General features: G+C 43.2%; 1 protein-coding gene across 8 annotated transcripts in view; it reads right to left on the bottom strand.

Moving 5' to 3' along the window:
- UBA2 (ubiquitin like modifier activating enzyme 2) overlaps positions 1–16,386 on the bottom strand; it is a 44,210-nt gene that overhangs the window by 4,894 nt on the left and 22,930 nt on the right. Inside the window, exons 9-15 of one of the 8 annotated variants that reach the window (XR_013410442.1) lie at positions 15,845–15,944; positions 13,748–13,914; positions 11,265–11,358; positions 11,064–11,176; positions 5,646–5,801; positions 4,001–4,097; positions 447–576 (exon numbers count right to left, since the gene is read on the bottom strand). Coding sequence is in view for 7 of the 8 variants with exons in the window: in XM_077982085.1 (XP_077838211.1) it covers positions 471–576; positions 4,001–4,097; positions 5,646–5,801; positions 11,064–11,176; positions 11,265–11,358; positions 13,748–13,914; positions 15,845–15,974 (863 nt within the window). In the remaining variant the exon portion in view is untranslated. Of the gene's footprint in view, positions 1–446; positions 577–4,000; positions 4,098–5,645; positions 5,802–11,063; positions 11,177–11,264; positions 11,359–13,747; positions 13,915–15,844; positions 15,975–16,386 lie in introns of all 8 variants that reach the window. The other 7 variants (XM_077982085.1, XM_001091974.5, XM_077982086.1 and 4 more) reach the window with 7 other exon arrangements.

Here is a 16,386-nt window from a genome sequence, read left to right as displayed (position 1 = left end):
TCTTTTTTAAGTTGGAGTCGCACTCTGTTGCCCAGGTTGGAGTGCAATGGCACAATCCCGGTTCACTGCAACCTCCACCTCCCGGGTTCGAGGGAATTCCCCTACCTTAGCCTCCCAAGTAGCTGGGACTATAGGTGCCTGCCACTATGCCTGGTTAATTTTCGCATTTTTAGCAGAGACGGGGTTTCACCACGTTGGCCTTGAACTCCTGACCTCAGGTGATCCACCTGCCTCAGCCTACCAAAGTGCTGGGATTACAGGCGTAAGCCACCACACCCTGCCAATTTCTGATTCCCCAAATTTTCCTGTTGGTCAAACATCACAGAACTCAGTGACCAACTCGACCAAATATACGATACAGTTTCAAATGAACAGCAGGGTTTAAGGATAAGAAAACACTTTTCCTCCATTTCCTCTAAAGTTTATATATTCAAATAATTTCTTACAATTAAAATATGAGTAGCTCTTACCTATGAAGGATGTTGATCAATAAAGTATAGTCCTGGAGGAAGTCATCTGCTTGAAGCCGGCTGCCATTTCTAATTCCAAATTCTGACAACTTCTTGTGATTATTAGCTAGGAAATGTGAAAATAATTTAGATAGTTCAGTTACATCTTCATAGAGCAGTCAGGTTTGTTTTTTAAAAAGCTAAACCTCTGTTATGGGGCTGAATTGTGTCCCATCCACCAAAATCCAAAGCTTGAAACCCTAATCCCTAGTATCTCAGAATGTGATTGTATTTGGAGACAGGACTTTTTAAAGGAATGATTAAATTTAAATGGGGCCAGTAGGGTGGGCTGTAATCTGATCTGACTGATGTCCTTATAGGAGGAGGAAGGCAGGCACAGTGGCTCACACCTATAATCTCAGCACTTTGGGAGGCCAAAGCAGGATTGATTCCTGAAGCCCAAGAGTTGCAGTGATTGCACCACTGCACTCCAGCCTGCTGGGCAACAGAGCAACAAAATTTTTTTTTTAAGACTCTGTCTCCAATCAATCAATCAATCGTGAAATTTGGACAGAGACATCAGGGATGTGCACCCCCAGAGGAAAGGCTATGTGACACAACAGAAAGGCAGCTATCTGCAAGCAAAGGAGAGAGGCTTTAAAATAAACCAAACCTGCCAGCACCTTCATCTTGGTCTTCCAGCCTCCAGAACTGTGAGAATGTATTGTTTAAGCAACCTGGGCTGTGGTATTTGTTATGGAGGCCCTAGCACCCTAAAACATTAAAACACTGGGAATTCAGTCTTAAAACACTTAACTACCGAAACTACTTCAAGGGGACCAGACTGAGAAATTCTGAAAACTTTTCCCCATTCTAATCAATTTTTTTTTTAAGACAGGGTCTCACTGTGTTACGCAAGCCGGAGTGCATCCCAGGCTTGAGCGGTCTTCCTACCTCAGCCTCCAGAGTAGCTGGGACTACAGGTGTGCACCACCATGCCTAGCTAAATTTTTTTTTTTTTTTTTTTTTTGGAGACAGAGTCTTGCTCTGTTACCCAAGCTGGAGTGCAGTGGCACCATCTTGGCTCACTGCAACCTCCACCTCCCAGGTTCAAGCGATTCTCCCACCTTAGCCTCCCGAGTAGCTGAGATTACACGCACCCACCACCATGCCTGGGTAATTTTTGTACTGTTAGTAGAGACGGGGTTTTGCGATATTGGCCAAGCTGGTCTCAAACTCCTGATCTCAGGTGTGACCCACCCACCTCAGCCTCCCAAAGTGCTGGGATTACAGCCACAATGCCCGGCCTAATTTTTGCATTTTTACAAGAGATAAGGTTTTGCCATGTTGGCCAGGCTGGTCTCAAACTCCTGGCCTCAAGTGATCTGCCCGCTTCAGCCCCTCAAAGTGCTAGGATTAGAGGTGTGAGCCACCGCACCAAGCCCAATTTTCTATATAACCTCAATTTTCAATCCCCTTCTTGTCTTTTTTTTTTTTTTAACATTTATTTCATCGTTTATAAGGAAAACGTTTAGAAAGGTTTTCCCTACACTGACACCCAGAACATACTAACGGTTTCTCCTAGTTCTTTTCCAGATCTGTTGCTTGCTTTACCATTTTTATCACCAGGAATGCCCTTGGCATTCTTACCCAGATTTCCACCTCCAAGCCCTTTCACACATCTCCACTGACTGCAAACCTCTTGGAACCATCACATTCAAAAGGAAAACCAATTAATATGGGTTCTTATTTTGGTGATTTAGCATCACCTGTGAAATCTTGTGCTGGCCTAACAACGCTGCTAACATTGTAAGGCTATTCCTCAACTGGGCTCCAAGTTCTGACTTTGCGAATCTCAAATCTATCACCTGCCTCTGCCTTAGTAAAAATCCCTCAATCCCCTCCTCCCTAACTAGCTCCCTGCTACTCCCCTGTTTAAACCCTGGTGGCAGGTGGCAGTGAAATACTGCCCCTTCCTCTGGAGGGTAGGGGTCAAGGGAGAGGAGGAAGACACACAGTGCACGTATGACAAGAGAGACTCCAACCTCACCACTGCTGCCAACCCCTCAGCACCCCAGCTTCCAGTGAAACCAAATAATGGGCCACTCCCAAGGCAGTTTAGGTTGTTTCACAAGCTCACACCTTTACAGACAGATGTTCATTCTGTCTAAATGCTCTCTTCTTTGTCCAGTGAGTCCCAACTATTTCTTCAAAAACTGACCCAAGGGCCCCCCCTCTCCTATTACTCCCCCTCCCTTTCACAAAGCTGAGTATACTTTCCTTAGATTTGTACTGTGTACACACTCTTTCTACAGTTTTCCTTGGACTATGCTGAATTCAGCTGTTGACAACCTACCTTCTCCTTCCAGGCCACAAGGCACTTCAAGCCAAGGTCTGTTGTCTTATTCATCCTTGACTTATGAATACCCAAAACTATGCCTGTCATACAGGACTCCACACATATTCTGATAAGTGCTGTCTCACCCTCCAAACCACATGTATTTCTGTACAGAACAGTCACACTGAGAAGCCACTGAGATTCCTGACCAGTTTCCATTTTTAAGCTAGCATTTGAAAGTGCTGGCTACAACTAAGGGACAGCATATAATCACAGACAGACTTTTTTTAAAAAGTCAGCTGGCTAGAATAAGGCTTGAATACTCAAGTAGACTCCTAAAATAGAGCACCACACAGCCAAAACATGGCCTCCAATTACACATGACCTAATAGCCCAAACAATTTCTCAACAAGCAACTACAACCAAGAAGAACCCTGACACTAAACCTGCATTTAAAGCCTTAACATCTGGATCCCAAAGTATGAATAAATGACCAATGGACAAATAGGTATGAATTAACTCAATATACGGGGAAAACACAGGGCCTAGAACCTTTGAAAATAACAGTACACTGGCAAAAACCGGGACATGAAAAAACGAGAACAGCAACCCAAATGAGCTGCAAAAGTGACCGAGGAGGTACGGGATCAACGAGTAGTCTGAAGGAGGAATAACTACGACGCAATTCTTACTATGAAAGCTTCAACAGAATCAAATATATTGTACCTTGTATAGCAAATGCATCAGCAAAAGGGATGACCTGCTTGAACTTTTCAAAGGAAAGATCAGAAAGCCAAAACTGGGCACTGAATTTCAATAATCTTTCTGCTATATAGAAGGAACAGGCTACCAAGGCTTGCCCACTCTTGGAGAAAAATCTCCAAATGCCTTAGAACCCTCCCCATTGTGATTTGACGGAAAGAACAGTCTTCTCATCACAAGGTTAGCTCCCAGGATCCATGATACCGGCAAGGAGGTTCCTTGGAAGTGGACAAGAGCACTGCAGTCACTGCAAATGTCTGACATGGAGCTCCCAAACATGGAAGTGTGATGACCCCCAGCAATGTCACCTTGAAAGAGCACCTCCATGACCAAACACTGCCACTCTCTGTAATATTGAGTATCATATACAGTAAATGAATCAACTAATGTGCACTCTTTCCTTTAAGCAGTCTCCTCAATGAGAGGAGTGAATAAATGCAATGTATGATACCTTCCGTCTCTCCCTCTTCGGAAGATATTAGGATCGTTCCTTTCCCATCTTCAATTTGGACATCTGGTGCTACCATAGCAAATTTTTCTTTCACTATCTACAAAAAAAAAAAAAAAAAAAAAAACAAACACGGATTCAAAATATTAACGTAGGTATTAAAGATCATCAGAAATCCTAGACTTCTATAAAGGCTCTTACTTTCCCCTTCGATTTATTGGAAACCGGCCAAGTCACTCTTCAAGATCCCTTAGAGCAAGCAGGAAAGCCGTGAGGATTCACCTGAGTCCCATCCCCGCATCTGACCACTGATGCGGATCAGATCCAACTTCATCCCAACAGGGGACTACGAACTCCCTGGCCGGCTCCTGCTACTTTGTCTTTCCCTGCAGATTAGGTAGTGAGCTACACACACTTGACATATTTCATTTCAGTCTCTGTGCCAACCCTGTAATGGCAGGGGTTTAATAGATGGAATCATTTCTCATTAACCTGACTCTCAGATAAGCCTCCCCATTCCATGCATTTAGAGAAGTGATAATATTCTGTTAAATCCTACCAGCTCCTAAAAAAGAAGGAAAAAAGGAGGAACTCTCTATAGGTCTAAGTATCCTACAAACAGAGGAATTACCTTTAAGCTCAAGAATCACGAGATACCAAAGATGGGGCAAAAGAAACTGGGGCAACCACCCTCTGTTGTACCTGCCACTTCCCTGACCAAAACATAAGCTCAAATCAATCCGTCCTGCGTAACCAGTTTCTGGAAGAAAGGCCATTCCCTATCAGGCAGCAATGCTATTTGAGAAGGGCTGCTTCCTCCTCTCTCAAGAGGCATGTAAATATGTAGCATTATGATGGTCACAACCAGAGAACATCATGAAGTGATCTCAAAGTGGAAAGTGACACTTTTGGGTCATAAAAAAAGAAAACCTCCCTAATACACAAATATAGCCAATTTAACAGGAACTTAAGGACCAGACCATGTCCTAAATCCCCATTTCTTCCCTCACTTCAGCTCCAGAGGTGAACCCAGGTGTGCAAATGCTCTACGTCCTCAGGGACTAACTTACCACACCAGAATCAGGTCATATTAGTTAAGTGTGTACCACCACCAAGTCTCAACTCAGACCTCAGCAATAACAAAAGCCCCCTAATTTGCTGGGAGTGGGCACTGTCCAACATGCACAGAACCCAAAACTCTGCAAATGACTTATACCCTTTAATACAAAGCTGGTAACTGGGGCTTTGCTCTACTGGAAATGCAAACTTTGCACTGCATGCAAATACTTATCTGCTCACTGCCACAGTGAGGACCATTCAAGGATACCTGTTATTTGTCAAAAAATACAGAATTTACCCACTGTCTGGGAAGCAAAGAGCAAAGATGTCCTCTGCTTGCAGTGATACTGTGCCACCACTGTGCTGCAGATTCCAGTCAAATACTCCCACTCCGTTCTGGGATGTGAGGCACTTACTCTGGAACCACAGACAGAAAAGCCTGCAGGTATCCAGAAGGCAAAATAACCCAGGAAATCACAGCAACACATCTCTGCAGTCGGACTTTTTCAGAGTCACTAGCTAGTGTTTGCCTGTTATCACAGTAATACTGTAAAAGCAAAAGTAAAAGAGACCCAGGCCTTGCACTGACCTTGTCTTGTAAGGTGAGAACAGTCACTTTATGGACATTCAGCCGCACAGTCACCTCTGGCTTGCTGGCACATACGTAACAATTGGGGTTGGGAGGATCCAGTGCACAAGGCACAAGAAGCTTCTTTCTTGGGTTTGGTTGTTTATTCAAAAAAATCTTTGGAGGAGAAATAACAGGCAGAAATCAGAAACGTGTGCTATAATTTTATATACCATACAATCTAAAATTGCGTTTACCAGATATCCAATAAAAAATGACTTAAAAATTCCCTTCCAGATGGCAAAATGGATCAGGAAAATCATGAGCTTTTTAGGAGTCTAGTTTTTCAACCTTCTTTTCTAATCAGCTAAAGGCCAGGCTTGCTAGCCTTGCTGAAAAGACATCTCCTTGTATTATGTAACACTCCGTGTTCTTCTGCAACCTAATTTAGCAAGAGTAAGGGCAGAGGCATGCTCATCTGTGGTGCCTTCATTGTATCAGCTGCTGGTGTCCCTCCCTGAGGCTATTCTTATCAACCAAGTAATCTCATGACAAGACCAACATATTCATTTCTCCAGTTAACAATAATGCCTTTCACAGATGTCTAGAATCAATGTCACTGCCTTCCCAAATTTTCTGATTATAATAACATTTATATAATGAGGGAAAAAAATAACGTATTTCTGGCAGTATATGTACCTATTTACCATTCCTCTAATACTAAACAAAAAAATAATTAAGAACCAAGGCAGATATAAAAATTTTTTTTTTTTTTTTTTGAGGCAGAGTCTCGCTCTGTCGCCCAGGCTGGAGTGCAGTGGCGCGATCTCAGCTCACTGCAAGCTCCGCCTCCCGGGTTCCCGCCATTCTCCTGCCTCAGCCTCCCGAGTAGCTGGGACTACAGGCGCCGCCACCACGCCCGGCTAATTTTTTTGTATTTTTAGTGGAGACGGGGTTTCATTGTTTTAGTCAGGATGGTCTCGATCTCCTGACCTCGTGATCCGCCCGTCTCGGCCTCCCAAAGTGCTGGGATTACAGGCTTGAGCCACCGCGCCCGGCCAAAAATTACATTGAAATTAAGAAAAGCTGGCCGAGACGGGCGGATCACGAGGTCAGGAGATCGAGACCATCCTGGCTAACATGGTGAAACCCCGTCTCTACTAAAAAATACAAAAAAACTAGCCGGGCGAGGTGGTGGGCGCCTGTAGTCCCAGTTACTCGGGAGGCTGAGGCAGGAGAATGGCGTGAACCCGGGAGGTGGAGCTTGCAGTGAGCCGAGATCCGGCCACTGCACTCCAGCCTGGGGGGGGACAGAGCGAGACTCCGTCTCAAAAAAAAAGAAAAAAAAAAAAGAAAAAAAAAAAAGAAAAAAAAAAAAGAAAAAAAAAAAAGAAAAGCTCCAAGTTCCTGCTACTACTAAAGTTTGGAAAACACTAGCAAGATCCAACACAAACAACAAATGTCAGAAGACAAGAAGTTGAGACACGAACCTTTATCTTGTGACTACAATGTAGTGTTAAGTCTGCTAAGAGGAATGAATTCTAAAGGAGTACTCTATGGATTCCCCCGAGCATACAGAACTAAATCCCTCAAGAGACACTAAAGCCCTCCTCTGTAAAATAGCTTCTCCCTACAATGAATACTGGCAGGTAGAAGGGCTAGAAGCAAACTGCCCAGGCCAAGCAGGCTACAGAGGCAGAAAGATTTGTTTGATTTTGGGCTTCACTGGGAAGTTAAGTGTGCTAAGGGAAACTGACAATAATAAAAGCAATTGCTACCACGATTAATACCTGGGCTAACATTAATCCATGCTGGAATTCATTTACAAATGTAAACAAATGAAATCCAGATATATTACTATTTTTTCTTTTGAGACAGAGGTTCACTCTTGTTGCCTGGGCTGGAGTGCAATGGTGCGATCTCGGCTCACTGCAACTTCGCCTCCTGAGTTCAAGTGATTCTCCTGCCTCGGCCTCCCGAGGAGCTGGGATTACAAACTTGCGCTGGGATTACAAACTTGCGCTGGGATTACAAACTTGCGCCACCATGCCCGGCTAATTTTATTTATATATATATATAAATAAAATTATATATATATATATAAAAAATATATATATATTTTAGTAGAGACCAGGTTTCTCCACATTAGTCAGGCTGGTCTCGAACTTCCGACCTCAGGTGATCCGCCCACCTTGGCCTCCCAAAGAGCTGGGATTACAGGCGTGAGCCATTGTGCCTGGCCAGATATATTAATATTAATAGTCCAAGAGTGACATGGAGCTAAGCAGGCAAAGAAACCAGAAGGATGTGATGGGAAATAACATACATTTTAATAAGTTCAGTAGTTTGTACACGCCTGTAATTCTAGCACTTTGGGAGGCCAATGCGGGCAGATCACCTGAGGTCAGGAGTTCGAGACCAGCCTGGCTAACATGGTAAAACCCCGTCTCTCCTAAAACTACAAAAATTAGCCAGGCATGGTGGCACCCGCCTGTAGTCCAAGCTACTGGGGAGGCTGAGGCAGGAGAATCGCTTGAAGTTGGGAGGTGGAGGTTGCAGTGAGCTGAGACTGCGCCACTGCACTCCAGCCTGGGTGACGGAGCAAGACTCCATCTCAAAAAAACAGATACCCAAAAATAAAGTTATTAGAAATTAAAAATATATACAATAAAAGTTTAAGTAGAAATGACAGACTGGGCAATTTGATTCTGTTCCTTCAAACTGAAATTTCATAAAAATAAAATATTTTAAGAGTGCATCGAGGCTGCGCGCAGTAGCTCACACCTGTAATCCCATCACTTTGGGAGGCTAAGGCAGGCGGATCATTTGAGGCTAGGAGTTTGAGAACAACCTGGGCAACACGCTGAAACACCGTCTCTACTTAAAATACAAAACTTAACCATGTGTGGTGGCATGTGCCAGTAATCCCAGCTACTCGGGAAGCTGAGGCAGGAGAATCGCTGGAACCCAGGAGGTGGAGGTTGCAGTGAGCCAAGATCACACCACTGTACTCCAGTCTGAGTGACAGTGAGGTTCCGTCTCAGAAAAAAAAAAAAAAAAAAAAAACAGGAAGGAAGGGAGGGAGGGAGGGAGGGAGGGAGGGAAGGAAGGAGGGAAGGAAGGAAGGAAGGAGGGAGGGAGGGAGGGAGGGAGGGAGGGAAGGGAGGGAGGGAGGGAGGGAGGGAGGGGAGGGAGGGAAGGAGGGAGGGAGGGAGGGAGGGAGGGAAGGAAGGGAAGGAGGGAGGGAGGGAGGGAGTGCATCAGGCCAGGTGCAGCGGCTCACACCTGTAATCCCAGCACTTTGGGAGGCCAAGCTGGGAGGACTGCTTGAGCTCAGGAGTTCAGGACCAACCTGGACAACATAGCAAGACCGCATCTCTTAAAAAAAAAAAAAAAAAAAAAAAAACGGCCAGGCGTAGTGGCTCACACCTGTATGCCTGTAATCCCAGCACTTTGGGAGGCCAAGGTGGAAGGATCAGGACGTCAGGAGTTCGAGACCAGCCTGACCAACATGGTGAAACCCCGTCTCTACTAAAAATACAAAATTTAGCCAGGCATGGTGGCGTATGCCTGTAATCCCAGCAACTCAGGAGGCTGAGGCAGGAGAATCGCTTGAATCCGGGAGGCAGAGGTTGCAGTGAGCTGAGATCGCGCCACTGCACGCCAGCCTGGGCGACAGAGTGAGACTCCATCTCAAAAAAAAAAAAAAAAAGTGTGTATCAATGACACTGCAAAGTAAAGAGTACCATTGCAAACTAGGTATTTTTTGAAATTTCTGAAGGTAAATGGGTCATTTTATTTCAACAAAAAGGGGAACCTAAACAACAGTAAAAGTATTGGCTAATATTTCCTAGGAAGCGTTCTTGAGCTGGTAAGAAAGTGAAGTGTCTGCAGACATAACATCGAAGGAAGGAATCCAAAGAGAACATCCAAGTAGTGTTAGTCTTAAGAGATACACCTACCCCACCCACCACTAAGGTAGGAACTCTTAAAATAGGAGATCCTTACACAAAGCAAGGAGCTGAAAGGACAGGAGAAAAATACTTTCTCCATAAAAATTATCTTAAACTTGGTGCTTAGTGGAGGGGGAGGAGTATCTTCCCATATAATTCATGACAATAACACACGGCCCGTTCAGGTTTGTGGTCTGAATACATAAGTATTGAAAATCCTAAAATTAAGAATTGAAAAGTGGTCCTCTATTGGCAGTGCCCCAAGCACCCACATATTATAACCAGAAATGCTTTTTGAAGAAATACATCTACAATGGGTTCCTAAAGAATTACCAGACACAATTCTAATACACATTCAGTTTTTAAAAAATCATAAACCATACAAGCGAAGCACTATGAGAAATAGCAGAAATGACAGCAGATTCACCCATAAAGATCTCAGACACTAACATGATCAAAAACTATAAAATAAAATTGAAAAGAATGACTCAACAGAATGACTGAAGAGGGGACTATAAAATGATCAAGCGGCCAGGCGTGGTGGCTCATGCCTGTAATCCCAGCACTTTGGGAGGCCAAGGCAGGCAGATCATGAGGTCAGGAGATGGAGACCATCCTGGCTAACACGGTGAAACCCCGTCTCTACTAAAAATACAAAAAATTAGCGGGCGTGGTGGCGGGCGCCTGTAGTCCCAGCTACTCGGGGGACTGAGGAAGGGGAACGGCGTGAACCCGGGAGGTGGAGCTTGCCGTCAGTGGAGATCGCGCCATTGCACTCCAGCCTGCGCGACAGAGCGAGACTCCGTCTCAAATAAATAAGTAAATAAATAAATAAATAAAAATTTAAAAAATAAAATGACCAAGCAAATTTTAAAACCCACATAGCACTCTCAGAATTGAAAAACAGCTGAAACATCTTCTTTGTATAAGGATCACACAATGAATTCTTCCAAGAATTCAGCAAAATTGGAAATGTTAGAAGCAAAAACAACTTCTTTTTTTTTTTGAGACAGAGTCTCACTCTGTCGCCCGGGCTGGAGTGCAGTGGCGCCATCTCGGCTCACTGCAAGCTCCACCTCCCAGGTTCATGCCATTCTCCTGCCTCAGCCTCTTGAGTAGCTGGGACTACAGGCACCCACCACCACACCCGGTTAATGCTAATTTTTTTGTATTTTTAGTAGAGATGGGGTTTCATCATGTTAGCCAGGATGGTCTCAATCTCCTGACCTCGTGATCTGCCCGCCTCAGCCTCTCAAAGTGCTGGGATTACAGGTGTGAGCCACCACGCCCGGCCGCAACTTCTTATTTCATTTTTGTTGCAATTTCCAGGAAGCTTAAACACACTCACTTGGTAACTAGAAAAATTAATTTTCCAGTGCTTTAAACCAATTTTATTGTTTTCATTTTAAAAATTACCTGTTTAATGTACTTTTTATTAATGATTTTTAAAAGGGGGGTGAATATAAATGCAAACAGAAATACTCACTGTTCTGCACTGGTCTATTTTTCCTGATAAAATCTTCAATCCTTCCAGTACTATCAACCCAGCAATCACTGCATTAGTAGTAGCAATAGCAGGAATAATGTTCCCTGCCATTGCTGGAAAAAAAAAAAGATGAGTATGTTTTGCTGCTTAAAAAAACAACTTCAAGGTTTTAGTGATACAACTTTAGTACAAGTAACTTACACTTGATATCAAATCTACTCTTCATATTCATACTGAAAATATGCATCCTGAGGTTTGCAGCAGAGGTGACAAAATCCATTGCAGATGGGTCATCCTGCCAATAATTTAAACAATTTAACAAGTTTCTCCACAAATTTACTATTCTGAAGCATTACTTTCAGAACAATACTTTCATGTGTTTGTAACACTGTAGGCTTTCAACTAGAACGAGAGGGTGCTGAGCTAGGACCTCACAGTAGCATGGAGGTGGGCTAAGTAGGGGGCGGGGTCTTATCATCAGCTCCTCTGGTTCAGTAATGACTCTGATAAGAACACCAAAAACCGGCCGGGCGCGGTGGCTCAAGCCTGTAATCCCAGCACTTTGGGAGGCCGAGGCGGGCGGATCACGAGGTCAGGAGATCGAGACTATCCTGGCTAACATGGTGAAACCCCGTCTTTACTAAAAATACAAAAAACTAGCCGGGCGTGGTGGCGGGCGCCTGTAGTCTCAGCTACTTGGGAGGCTGAGGCGGGAGAATGGCGTGAACCCGGGAGGCGGAGCTTGCAGTGAGCCGAGATCATGCCACTGCACTCCAGCCTGGGAGACACAGCGAGACTCCGTCTCAAAAAAAAAAAAAAGAACACCAAAAACCACCAGCTTCTAGGAACTCACTACAGCCTAAACAAAGGCACCAGAGACTCAGGTTGTACACCAGAACCTCAATTCTACTCACTGACAATGGCAACCCTTTCCTGGGTCCATTCATTAGTAATGAGAAGGTTGCTGGACAAACAGAATCTGGGCCAAAAGATGGGTCATTTAAGAAAACTGTTATAGGCTGGACATGGTGGCTAACACCTGTAGTCTCAAGCAATTTAGTAGGTTGAGGCAAGCAGATTGCCTGAGCTCAGGAATTTGTGACCAGCCCAGGCAACATGGCAAAACCCCATCTCCACCAAAAATACAAAAAATTAGCCAGGCATGGTGGCGCACAGCTAAAGTCATCCCAGGTACACGGGAGCCTGAGGTGGCGGGATCGCCTGAACCCACGCAGAGGCTGCAGTGAGCCAAGATAGTGTCACAGCACTCCAGCCTAGATGACCGACCGAGTGAGACCCTGTCTCAATTTAAAAAAGCTGTTTCATTAACACTTCAGAAAAACCTGGATGACTCTTTTCAGCTCCCCTTTGCCAAACTTTCTTCATATGCGCCACTCTCTCATATATGCTGTTTCTTCAGATAAGGCAATACAAGTTTTTCCCGTTAACGATTTATATTTTTTCTGAGACTATATCCTAGTCTCTAGATTTCAGCAAGGCTTCCTGCTTTGAACTGAGAAGATACTACCCTGGTCTAAAATTCAGAGGCATCACAGAACAGAAGAAAAAACACTGATAGCATAGCTCTTTACGTACTTATTGTTTCGCTGTGAATCCTCAGGCAAGTCAAATTCCCTGAGTCAAAATCCCTTAATCTATTAAATATGAGAAATTATATCCGTATCTCATAAGGTGTGGTGAGGACTAAGAATACTGAATACTCAACACAGTGTCTTCCCTAGGCAGCTGTCTTATCACACCCATTCCATGTGGACTTTACTCAAGAGGATAACAATTCCCGTTCCGAGGGCTCTTTATTTAGCCTCTGTGCAGATGAAAACTTCCCAAATCACTAGCATAACAATAACAATGAAAATATGAAAAGTTACTCTTTAAATATCACAAAACCCAAGAGACTAATGTTTATAAGAATCCCAAGAATCTAAATATACTAGCTTCATTTTAGTGTATTTAGATGTCTGATTCAACCAGTTTCAAAATCTGTACACACAAATTTTTCTCAGGTTTCTAAAATTGGCCTTTATGCCTTAAGACCCATGACTAATCTTTACCACCATTCCTATCTCATACAAACTTTATGAGATAAAACACTTTTAGCCATAGATAATACTGATCACAATTAAGTAAGATTAATTCATAATATCAAATCTCAAAATATGACATAACTGCAGAGTACTATTAAATATGATTTTAACGTCTAAGAATAATTACATCTCATTTTTATATCAAGAGCTCCTTCAGACTTCTGAAACAGTCACAACTATTTCAATTCAGACAATCTTACTACTTTCGAGGGCAAATCAGGCCAATGAGATGTTTTCTCCAAATGATTTTATGACTTCTATGAACACATCTACACTACACAAGAAACATTTCACTTTAATATGTTCACATTATTTTTCTAGTCAACATAATTATAAACCCCGAACACATCACTAGAATCCCAAATGAAGTTTTATGATATTGCTTGAATTCATGTACAGAAAATTCAGCTCCATACAGCAATTAAAGCTGAAAATATCCAAGCCAAATTTAACATATTTCCTCAAAATCTAGTAAATATTCAAAAAATGACTAGCTTGTATTACACCTCAAGAACTAACCTCAAGAACTAAAACACACTTTTGATATGTAATTACTTGCCACACATTGTCAAAACGAACCTTATCCCATATGAGCTCAGCTCCATCCCCCTTTTCTGCTAAATGAACTCTCAAAGTCTCAATGCTCTTTGAAAAAAGGCGTGCATAGCTCTTTACATCTAGAACCTGCTGGTCTTTCAGGCCTAACTGGGGTTCATTCTGTTGATCTGTTGCATTCGTTTCTTCTCCTTAAAAAAAAAAAAAAAAAAAAAGTATATATAATATCAGAAATTTCACTGATAAACATCATTCCTCTACTGTGCTCTATTTAACAAGTTCAATCTCCAACCATTAAGAAATCAAATATGAAATAAATTCCATTAAAATAATTATCATGGGACCAGGCACGGTGGCTCACGCCTGTAATCCCAGCACTTTGGGAGGCTGAGGCAGGTGGATCATGAGGTCAGGAGATCGAGACCATCCTAGCTAATACAGTGAAACCCCGTCTGTACTAAAAATACTAAAAATTAGCTGGGCGTGGTGGCAGGAGCCTGTAGTCCCAGCTACTCAGGAGGCTGAGGCAGGAGAATGGCGTGAATCCAGGAGGCGGAGCTTGCAGTGAGCCGAGATGGCGCCACTGCACTCCAGCCTGGGCGACAGAGCGAGACTCCTTCTCAAAAACAAAACAAAACAAAAAACTGTTAAAGCTGAGATAGGAAAGGTACAAGACCACCTCAGAACCTCACAGGATTACTGGGAGATTCAAAGATATAATGTAGATAAAATGATAAATAAGCATTATGCCCAGCACCTAGTGAGAACTCAGTAAGCGGACACTACTAGAATCATAATTAAATCTGTTTGATAACTATCCCCAGATTGTTGAGAACTGCTCTAAAATGATATCCCAAGTCTCCCAGGATCTTTTAAGTTTCAATGCGTGTTATATTGCTGTGCATAAATTAATCCTAATATAGTTCAGATAAAGGAGAGACAAGAAGTGTTGAAGGGGAGTGGGATGAGAAAGCAGCCACAATTGTTTTCCTGCATTTAAATTTTTTTTTTTTTTTTTTTTTTTTTTGAGACGGAGTCTGGCTCTGTCGCCCAGGCTGGAGTGCAGTGGCCGGATCTCAGCTCACTGCAAGCTCCGCCTCCCGGGTTCCCGCCATTCTCCTGCCTCAGCCTCCCGAGTAGCTGGGACTACAGGCGCCCGCCACCACGCCCGGCTAATTTTTTTTTTTTTTTTTTTAGTAGAGACGGCGTTTCACTGTGTTAGCCAGGATGGTCTCAATCTCCTGACCTCGTGATCCGCCCGCCTCGGCCTCCCAAAGTGCTGGGATTACAGGCGTGAGCCACCGCGCCCGGCCTAAAATTTTAAAATGTGCTGGGCACAGTGGCATACAGTCCCAGCTACTCAGGAGGCTGAAGCAGGAGGATGGCTTGAGTCCAGGAGTCCAGGGATGCCTTGCGCTATGACAGCCTGTGAACGGCCATTGCACTCGAATCTGGGCAACACAGCAAGACTACGCCTCAAAAAAACTTTTCATTTCTAAAAATTAAAAAAAATTTAAATTAAAAATGTGTTTCTAGATTAAATCTTAAAGAGATAATCACAAGGATACAATGGTGTACATAAATAGGCCAGGTGCAGTGGCTCACGCCTGCTATCTCAGCTACTCAGGAGGCCAAGGCAGGAGAATCGATTGAACCCAGGTTGCAGTGAGCTGAGATAGTGCCACTGCACTCCAGCCTGGGCAACAGAGTGAGACTCAGTCTCAAAAGGAATCACCAAGATGTACATAAATATATAGTGATCTCAAAACTTTATTTCAGGGAAAATATGAAAACACTACGTGTTAATCAATAACAGACTAGTTAATTACACTGACTGACAAAAGCAAGTTAGAGTTTATCAATAGGATGATTCCATTACGCAGTGTATACACGATTGCCTGCATCTGTGTGCATAGGGCGGACCACCAGAACACTTCTGAAAATGTTATTAGTGGCTATTTCTCTAACTGTGGGACTTCAGTGACTTTTGTTCTTCATACTTTTTTGCATCGTTTGAATGTATGAAGACATATCATTTTCAACCAACAAGGGGGCTATACAAAGACTTTAGGCAAGAACATTTCCAGCTTAGGTGTTCCACGACTAAAATGTATTCTTTACCTTGACTTTGTACTTCAGCCCAGTCCAACGGAACTGGAGGTTTCCTTTTCCGCCACAGTTTGTCCATTGTCAACAGATACCTGATGTCATCTTTAAAAAGCTTAAAAAAGAAAGATAGATCCCATGAACCCTACAATCCCTAATTGATAAGATACAAGAACATTCCATTGCTGATCTATTATATTACACTATGAAATCTGATTTAAAGATACATGTCATATACCACCAGCATAACAATTTTCAAAAGAAAAAACATTTGTAAAAGGAAGTTCTAACAGAATCCCTACATTGAAAACAGTGAAATGCAGAAGTGCTCTGAGGAATGCAGAGTAAAGGAGCCCTGAAATGCTGACTGCCCCTGCCTTCCTAAGTCACCTCTCCAAAAGCTCCCCTAAAACTCCAAAGATCAGTCTGAAGCACAATCATACAAATAAATGTACACCAGCTCTGCGGGAACTACAGACAATCACTGAGCCTAGGGATGCCAGTCAGAAATGCCTCCAAGCTCATGGGTACATGCCAATAAAGTATACAGATTTTTA

The sequence above is a fragment of the Macaca mulatta genome, chromosome 19, assembly GCF_049350105.2.
Source record: "Macaca mulatta isolate MMU2019108-1 chromosome 19, T2T-MMU8v2.0, whole genome shotgun sequence".
NCBI classification, from domain to species: domain Eukaryota; kingdom Metazoa; phylum Chordata; class Mammalia; order Primates; family Cercopithecidae; genus Macaca; species Macaca mulatta.
The sequence above is the reverse complement of the archived record's forward strand: the minus strand, read 5'-3'. Positions and strand labels throughout refer to the sequence as shown.